The following is a 9,490-nucleotide window of genomic DNA, read 5'->3' as shown; positions in this document are numbered from 1 at the left end:
GTTTGATTGTGTTATGGTCTTTTATTATTAAAGACATCGAAATTTGGTCGTAAATAATGTTTCCTGTTTTATTCTAATTTTTGCACTTCCTTTTAGTCCTAATATAAACAAGTTTCACAGGCTCTCTAGCGTGGCATTATCGTATTTCATTGGTTCTTTATTGAACGCTGTATATGTTTTTGAAAGTTTTCGATCTCTTCATCATTTGCTAGACAAATAAATCATGTCATTTTGTTGACAAATGGAAAATTTTATGTATACAATTGATCTACTTCGCAACCATTTCAACAATTGAGTGCTTTGGTTAGACGCGCAGCAATTCAATAGTTTTTGTTGAATAGTTTGTGCTTTTGGGGCTGGGACATAGTTATCTCGCAAAAATTTGTGGGTTTCTCATTTTGCCTGTGTTTATTTTTTTTAATTGTTGTACGCCATATACGTGATAACGATAGATTACTTCACCAAGCACCAGGACGTACAACTTAATGTAAAAGGAGATGTCAGTTTTTAGCTGTCTGTTTTAATGACTTTCAAATTAAATTAACAAAAAATGATTCTTTTCTTCTGTCTCGTTTGGGCTTTTATTTTTGTCACCGTAACTCAATCTCACTCATTAAGACTCCAAAACACACTTGTTGATTCAAACTTTTTTTCGCGCTTGGTTTTACGTTGTGCCGATTACTTCAACCAATTTAGTTTCATAAATTCTTTTCGAGATTTTTGTACTGTTCAGTTTTTGCGTTTCTTTTTGTTGTCATGTCTAAGTAGTCCTTTCATAAGGAACACTCGTTGATGTTAAGACGAAGAGAAAATGACAATATACAGTTTTTACAGTTAACCTCTTATAACAATAGTGCCTTGAGCAGTGTCATGTTGTAATATTGTTTGAAGTTTTGGCTCACTAATGTATTTGTTTTTTTGTGGGCTCCTGCCTTAGTCTCATTATTAGCAGGCTCAATTAGCCTCCTGAGGTGTCGAAACTATATTCATAGCTTCTTTTTGTAATTATAAGTCTGCTATGACTTTTAAAAAATTTATTTTCCTATATAAATTTGGGTTTTTCAGCTTCGTCTTTTTTAAGTAGATTTTCGGTCGTTTTGTAATTCAGTCTCTGTAAACACACGTTACAACCCGTTGCCGTGAGCTATAATTTAATCTTTAAAATGTTTTTAGCTTAAAATATTTGTTCCTCGGCGTTTTTACTACTCTTACAACGGTATTTAAAAAAATGTTAGATTTTTGTATATTTGTACAGTTCAAAGGATTTTTGGATTCTTTTCAAATTATAACAATATTTGCTAATCCCATTGGCTTTGAAGTTTTGCGCAGTCGAACATTGGATAATTACATGTCTCAAATTATTGCTTCCTATTTAGATATAAACCGAGATATTAGGGATTCCAGCTGATATCTAATGACATTAGAACTGAGAAATTAATTGTTTTTTGTTTTCAAAAACGGCAAAGCATTTTTGAACTTCTCACCTATTTGTGCTGTTTTGCCGACCTGCTAACCAGTCGCATTGAAGGCAGTTCCAATGTTTTTCTAATGAAGCATAGGTTAATTTGTTTTGTTTTGGTTTTTATCTGATGCGAGTTTGATTGTATTATGGTTTTTATTATTAAAGACATCGAATTTTGGCTGTAAATAATGTTTGCTGTTTTATTCTAATTATTGTACTTCCTTTTAGTCCTAATATAAACAACTTTCACAGGCTCTCTAGCGTGGCATTATCGTATTTCATTGGTTCTTTATTGAACGCTGTATATGTTTTTGAAAGTTTTCTATCTCTTCATCATTTTGTAGACAAATAAATCATGTAATTTTTTTTGACAAATGGAAAAATTTTTGTATACAATTGATCTACTTTAAAACCATTTCAACAATTGAGTGCTTTGGTTAGACGCGCGGCAATGTCTGAGCTGATCTTGATCTCAAACTGAACCCCTATGATAGAAATTTTTTAGATTTTTATTGGGCGCGTCACTTTCTTCAGAATATTTCCGCTATAAAATTGTTTTTTATGTAAAATTAGGGACAAGAATTTAAAATCAGAACTAAATTATAGACAGAGACTATTTACAATAAACGTGACCCAACCAGATCATTTAATGGCTTCAGAGTTAAGTTAATGCTTTTTATAGCTCTGACAAATTTTTCTAGTAAAAATTTTATGGATTTGTTGCATTTTGCTTTCATTTCTTATAATTTTTGGAGCTCAATGATTTAATGTCACCTATCATAGATCCGGTTAGTTTTAAGAAGGTTTAAAAGAACCTAAACATTTTTTTAGTTGTTATCTAAGGTCTGTTATGACTATGAGTATATTTATTTGGAGAAAAACTCGATGAACTTTTGAATTTTGCGACTATTTTATCTTTTTTCTCTCAACATGGACATAGTCTCTGCAAAAACATGCAGAAACCAACTTGCTGTGATTTATAATTTCATGTCGGTAACCGTTATTTATTCAACTAATGGTTTCCTTTGGTAGTACGCGTTTTCATTTTTACTTTTATTTTTGATCATAATTGCGTAGTTCATTATTTCAATATAATCACCAAGCCCCAGAACGTACAACTCAATTTATATAAAGATGTCAGGTTTTAGCTGTCTGTTTCAATGACTTTCAAATTATATTAACAAAAAATGATTTTTTTTCATCTGTCTCGTTTCGGTTTTTATTTTTGTCACCATAACTCAATCTCATTCATTGAGAGTCTTAAATACTCTTGGTGATTCAAACTTTTTTTGCGCTTGGTTATGGGTTCTGACTGATTGCTTGAGCCAATTTGGTTTCATAAAATTTTTTCGAGATTTCTGTTCTGTTCAGTTTTTGGGTTTCTTTTTGTTTCCTTGTCTAAGTAGTCCTTTTATTAGGAACACTTGTTGATGTTATGACGAACGAAAAATGACAATTTTTAGCTTTTGCAGGTAACCTTTTTATAGTCATTATTATAGTGCCTTGAGCAGTGTCATGTCGTAAAGTTGTTTGAAGTTTTGGCTTATTTATATAATTGTTTTTTTTTGTGGGCTCGGGACTTAGTCTCATTGTTACCGGGCCCATTTTGGCCTCCTGAGGTGTCGAAACTAAATCCATAGTTTTTTGTTGTAAAGTTAAGTCTGTTATGACTTTTGAATAAAATTATTTTCTTATATAAATTTGAGTTTTTCAGCTCGTCTTTTTTAAATAATTTTTCGGTCGATTTGTAATTCAGTCTCTGTAAACACGAGTTAAAACCTGTTTCCAGTGAGCTGTAATTTAATCTTTGAATCTTTTTAAGCTCTAAAAATTTGTTTTTTGGCTTTGTTACTACTGTTACTACGAGATTTCAAAAACTGTTAGATTTTTATATATTTGTACATTTCAAAGGATTTTTGGTTTCTTTTTAAACTATAATAAGAATCGTTGATCTCATTGGCTTTGAAGATTTGCGCAATGGAACAACGAATAATGGCATGTCTCCATTGCTTCCTATTTAGATATTAATGAAGGTTTTAGGGATTTCAGTTGATAACTAATAACATTAGAACTGTGGATTTAATTGTTTTTTGTTTTCAAAAGTGAAAAATTTTTTTGAACTTCTCACCTATTTGTGTTTTTTTGCCAACCTGTTAACCAGTTGCATTGAAGGCAGGTCCTATATTTTTCTAATGAAGTATAGGTTAAATTTTTTTTGTTCTGAGTTTTATCTGATGCGAGTTTGATTTTGTTATCGACATTTGACATCGAATTTTGGTCGTAAATAATGTTTGCTGTTTTATGTTTATTATTATATTCTCTAGCAGTCCCATTATAAACAACTTTCATCGGCTCTCTAGCGTGGCATCATCGTATTTTATTGGTTGTTTATTGAACGCTGTATATTTTTTGAAAGTTTTCTATCTCTTCATCATTTGGTAGCCTATAAATCAAGAATGTGGATGAGCAGGGTCGGAACAGTATGTGCGTACGCACCTTACCGAGCCTCACTGTTGCAGTTTAAATTCAAAAACTAGATATCAATAAGTTTAAATCAGAATCTTACTCAGATTATAATACAGACCCTGAATTCATTCTGGTCCAGAGTTTAATTAAGTATCCGAACCAGAATCTATAAGAGTCTGAGTGAGACCTCAATGAATCTGAATCAGAAAAAAATTTTGCTCTGATTAGAGCATCACAGAGCCTAATCAGGAACAGGCTCTGAATCTATACTGATTGGTTTCTTGAAAATTTTTGGTTTAGTACTAATTTACTCTGAAAGGTACGTACGGAAACCCATTTTCCAATTTTTGATAAATCTACACTCTTAGTACTTTTCACAATTCTAGATTAAATCATTTTTGTAGAGACGTATCGGACTGCTTGTGGCTTGTTAAGAAGTTTTACGTTAATCAAGTTGGTTGCCAAAGAGAGTCAAGCCAAATAAAATGAATAATGAAGATTGTGAAATCGATATAACAAAAAGTATGTACATACTATCGCTTGCATTTCACGTCAATTATGTCTATGCACGCGGCTCTGTTTCGACAAGGGAAGAACTCAATTTTTTTCTTCTCTAATTACACCTAATTTCTCCCTTCTGTAAAAGGTTATTTCATCGCTGTTTTTGAACTCCCCCCTCATTGGATGAAAAAATATTGTCTTTTTTCAGATTCCCACGAGTTATCTATTCAAGATGATGGTGTGGGGACATCTGCAGCCAGGGATATGTTATTGTCTAACTAAAAGGATCGATCGTAACGCGAAATAAAATGCTTTTGAGTGATTCCTCAAACTGATTTAGTTATAAATAATTATCATGAGCTTCATAACTAAGTAATTTGTCACAAAAAGCCTCATTTTTGTGAAAAACATCCCATGGTAGCTGTCCAATAAACGAGGGTGGCTTTCAAAAAATACGGCAGCGTTTTGTTGGTCATGTGACCCACTAAAAGTAGCAAATTAGAGCGTAAAAAACAGGATCAACAAAATTTTTATTTGGAGAATTCATAAATTATTGGATCAATTTACAAACTGACAGGTAAAACATCAATTTAAAAAGAGGGCGTTCGAAATATATCCTAAACTTACGACAATAGATAAATCTAAAGCTGATGATTCTGAGACTAAATTAGGGATACTAAAAGATAGAATAGAGGATAGAATAAAATGCACAAATTACAAAGATTTTTTTTTGTACTTTCAAAAATGAAAGATCAATTACAAAGACGATATGAAATTAGTTCTGATACTTGTTCGTTACACTGTTCATTGTACTGTTTCAACTTTGAGCGATTTGTTTTTTTAAGGTTTAGTGTTATTTAGCGACCAAATTTTATTAATCTTGACCATATAAACATACTGTTTCAGCACTGTTTTTTTTTTCGAAATACTGTGGAAAAAAAAACTGTTCAGTACTGAATTGCTCTGGGTGGTAGGTCTGGGTATTATTACGCTACCTGTATGCCCTCCAGATACGTATGCCCTCAAAGTAGTAATTGGGCTCCACACGAATGGACTGTAATGACACTGCTTGTGCTAAAACGCAAAAAGTTGTGCGTATTGCAAAATTGTGTTTTGGTAGCTTAAACGGTTGAGGATCTGTAGGCAATAATTTCGAGTCCTTTTATGTCCAAATGCGTTAGCAGTTTCTGGAGTTATCTAATTTTTTGGAGCTCTTTTGGACACAATTTTTGGAACTCTTCTCAAAAGACGAAACCTATCGTCAATTTCAAACGCTCAAAGTTGAAACTTGGACCAAAATTGTCGAAAAATAAAGATAATGGAACGAAAAAGAGGAGTGTTGTAAGCGGGCCGGGGGGGGGGGGGGGGGGCGGGGGGGGCGGGGGGGGGGGTTCAAAGTGTTGCGACGAAGGACGTGTGATCAAAACAGCTCTTTCAGGATTTGAAGCAGTGAACTGAATGAAGTCCGGGGGGGGGGGGGGGGGGGGGGGAGTTAGTTAGTTGGATCTAATCTTCGTCATCATTGACCTCTCCAGCATAATCGTCCTGTTCAGTTGATATTCCATTTGCAGCTGCTAATCGGGTCACTGCTAACATCATTTTGTCCTGCTCATTCTTCATGTCGCGCAGACCCTGTAAAAGAAAATTTTACCCTTTTGACCCCGTTTGACCCCCTTTCAGTTTGACCCAATCTCACTGTATATTCAGATGTGGTTTGAGCAAACTGCCCTGGTGTTTTTGACAACAATCCTAATAATATTACTTATAATAATGTGCTCACGAATAATTTGAATATCCATTACCATTCTTTCCCATCTACAATGCCAAAGTTTAGACAACTGAGACCTTATCAAATCTTTTGTTTACTCTGTTTACCTTTTCTAAGCTGCGCACAGTTTGCAGAATGCGCTGTTGTTTTAACTCCACTTCTTCAATCGGTTCCTGAAATACAATATAAAACAATTGTTAAAGCAATTGTCATTTATTAAATACTTTTTTCATCATCAAGGTCAGCAATATCCATAGTAGAAATCACGTAATCAACGTTTGATGTCATAACAACACGTGCATAACTTATCGATGAAAAACATGTCAGCGTTCCATGAAGACTACGAAAAATTGGACAAAGTGGTGAAATCTTGCTTTGAATTGATACTAGATTAATTTTTTCGTCAGTTAGCTATACGGAGAGCGGCGAGAAAAGAGAAACAGAATGAATGTTATCACAGAGTTGTCATCAACTTTTAAACAATATCTTTCAGAGGGTGATAATAAGCATATCGTAAAATTTTCATCAACCCTCGTTGCGAAAACAATAGTTGCATAATTTAAAGCACTGTGTATCTGTAACTGATTATACATTTTTTTTTGCGGACTCCATATAGCAACAGCAGTCAGAAAATAGTGGCGGAAAAAAATTAAATGGCAAAGCGGAAATTAAACATTGTTTCAGATCTTTGTAAAATTCATTAGGCGCTAAAACAACATCAGTTCATCAATAGGTTACACAATTGCTGTTGAAACGGCTGCTCTACCACAATTGACCAGGAGATCTTTACACCACCCTTTTCGTTTTAGAGGCTGCAAATTTGTCCGCATATAATGTTTTTGCAGTTCGCTTTTGTAAATGTATAACCGCTAAATTCTTACCGTTGCATTATACATGCAGTTGGACTAATTGCTAATTTTAGTTTTTCAATATCGATTTGGACTGGGTTTACTACAGATCACACAATACGGGATCTCTATATGTATGCCAGTTCACACCGATATCTGAACAAATCGAAGACAAAGATATATATATCTATGACTTGTTTTGAAAAACTTTAAATTTAAGTTTAAGTTGTGTTTAGTACTTTGTAGTAACAGGTCCCAATACTAGAAATTGTTGAAGCAACAGTTGAACTTCACTTCAAGCAAACTCTAGATACAGGACACAATAACATACAATGTACTGCTCCGGGATTGCGCATCAATACACACTGTATGACAATTTAATAACACAAAAATATTGAGGTTCAACTGATTTTTTGTAAATGTTTAAGCTCTAATTTTACGCTGATCCTCGGGCTGTCCATGTCAATTCTCAACTGTTGATTGATTGAAGATGACAATAGAAAAACGTCACTTTTTCCATTCAAAACTGAAATCGGGAATTATTGTTACCCATGACGATTATCCACCAAATATTCCAAATCCCCGTCTGGAATTCAGTGTAGAATTGAATTAATAAACTGTTTTTAAATGCATGTGTATGACTAAAATATGTACAGAGCTGGATTTGTTTGCTTAATGAATTTGGAAATTTTAGTTAATCTCGGCTTCGACTGCTGTAGCCGCAACAAGAGGTTGTTAAGAACTTTACCAAACGGATTTTTCCGATCTCCACAAATTAAGTTCTTGAAGGCGACAATTATTGTCTGGTAATATTCATTTACATAAAAAATATAAATTTTTTCTAGAACCTGACGATCGTTACTCTCAAAACGTAATCTCAAAATGCAACATAAACAAGTGACTAGTTAAATAGTGTGGCTATAACAAAAGTTAAACACAGAGTGGCTCAATAAAAATTGAAGACAGAGAAAAGCAAAAACCATAGGCCAGGCAGAATTTGCAGGCCAATTTTTAAAAAAATGTATAATTACACTTAGAGAAAAACCAAAATAAGCATTGAAAAATTTTGAGTTCTTTTGCAGTTGCTGCTGCTAAAAATATTTTTTTCTAATGCAAATTGAATTCGTAATTAACGCCAAATTAAACTTTTAAAATAGGTTTACATTATTTTTACGAAAAAATACATTGAAAATTAAAGGCAACTTTTTGATAAAGACAACACATAAAACCTAACTTTGCAAAGACTGTCATTGCACCGACGCAAAAACTGTCATTGCTCAGGTTGAAGTACGTCAGAAAAATATGTTTAAATCTTTAAAATAAAAGGGCAATAGTTTAACGAATAATTCTGTAGCAAAAATTTTCTTTTATCGATCCAGCAAGCGTCCTGCAAACCAAAGAGAGAGTTGTATGAAGCATCACTTCAAGTCAAATGAGAACTTCAAGAGATAACTGAGCAACAGTTTAAACAAAAGTTTATATCCAAATCTGAGAGCTTATGACCTGTGTTGTTTAAGTTGGTGTAATGATAGGTATGCAAGATTTAGAGGGAAAGTTTGCCTGTTCAAATCCATCTCTTCTTCCTCTTACGGTTGCTGCGCTTACTTATGCCCGTTACACAGCACGTTTTTGAAAAAATGCATCTCGTACGCAAAGTTTGAAACAAGTATGAGATGAAATACACTTTTTTATTGTGCCTTAAAATTAATGTCAAGTAATAATGATACCTCTCGTCTCTTTGCGTATTGTTTTTTTTTAAAATTACTATTTCGTTGATGAATAGACTTGCTGTCCAGTTTAACGGTTGTGACTTTGTTCATCGACTACAGTCAAATGAAGAACACATGAACATTTTGCTGGATAAAAATAGCAGTAAAAATTCTGAACTTTCTATTTCAAACAAGAATTTATCTTTCGTAGTGCGCTATGCCGGTGGGTGCTGTAGCTCAATGATAAACTGTTATAAGACGATTAATCAGTACAATTATTTCTCTGTTAAAGCTGATTAAAACAACTTTTGCTATCAGCTATTCCGGGAGCAAGTCTGGTAAAAAAAAACGTTTTCTTTTCTGCACAAAGATTTTTATACAAGACGTATTCAAGCAACTGAGCTGCAGGGGGAGGGATACGAATAAAACAGACATGATTAAAATAATTTTCCAAACATTTTTAAACCAACATTGGAACCCAATTTTGCAAACATTTTTTGAACTCAGTATGTTTATAGTTTCTATCAAACCCTTTTAGCTGTGAGGTTCTGCATAACTGTGGGTCCGTCCAGTTTACTGGGGAACATCCGATTCCACAGAGAGTTCCTGTTCATGTTGGGGTAGTACTTCTGCTCCCTCGTCACAAATCGCCTCCTCAGCCATTCCGGAATCGTCTGCTCAACCTCTAGTGCCATACTCACCTGTTCATAGAGATAAAAATGACAAATGACATGTT

The 9,490-nt window shown here is 33.7% G+C and overlaps 1 protein-coding gene across 1 annotated transcript in view; it reads right to left on the bottom strand.

The window, feature by feature from the left end:
• Positions 1–5,905: 5,905 nt before the first annotated feature.
• Positions 5,906–9,490, bottom strand: part of LOC142341062 (transient receptor potential cation channel subfamily A member 1 homolog) — a 77,291-nt gene continuing 73,706 nt past the window's right edge. Inside the window, exons 17-19 of the mRNA XM_075391906.1 lie at positions 9,285–9,455; positions 6,305–6,370; positions 5,906–6,061 (exon numbers count right to left, since the gene is read on the bottom strand). Of these exons, the coding sequence (XP_075248021.1) occupies positions 5,936–6,061; positions 6,305–6,370; positions 9,285–9,455 (363 nt within the window). The 3' untranslated portion in view covers positions 5,906–5,935. The remainder of the gene's footprint in view (positions 6,062–6,304; positions 6,371–9,284; positions 9,456–9,490) is intronic.

The sequence above is a fragment of the Convolutriloba macropyga genome, chromosome 6 (assembly GCF_964194025.1).
Source record: "Convolutriloba macropyga chromosome 6, txConMacr16.3, whole genome shotgun sequence".
Lineage (NCBI taxonomy): Eukaryota > Metazoa > Xenacoelomorpha > Acoela > Convolutidae > Convolutriloba > Convolutriloba macropyga.
This window is presented reverse-complemented; position numbering and strand designations above follow the sequence as displayed.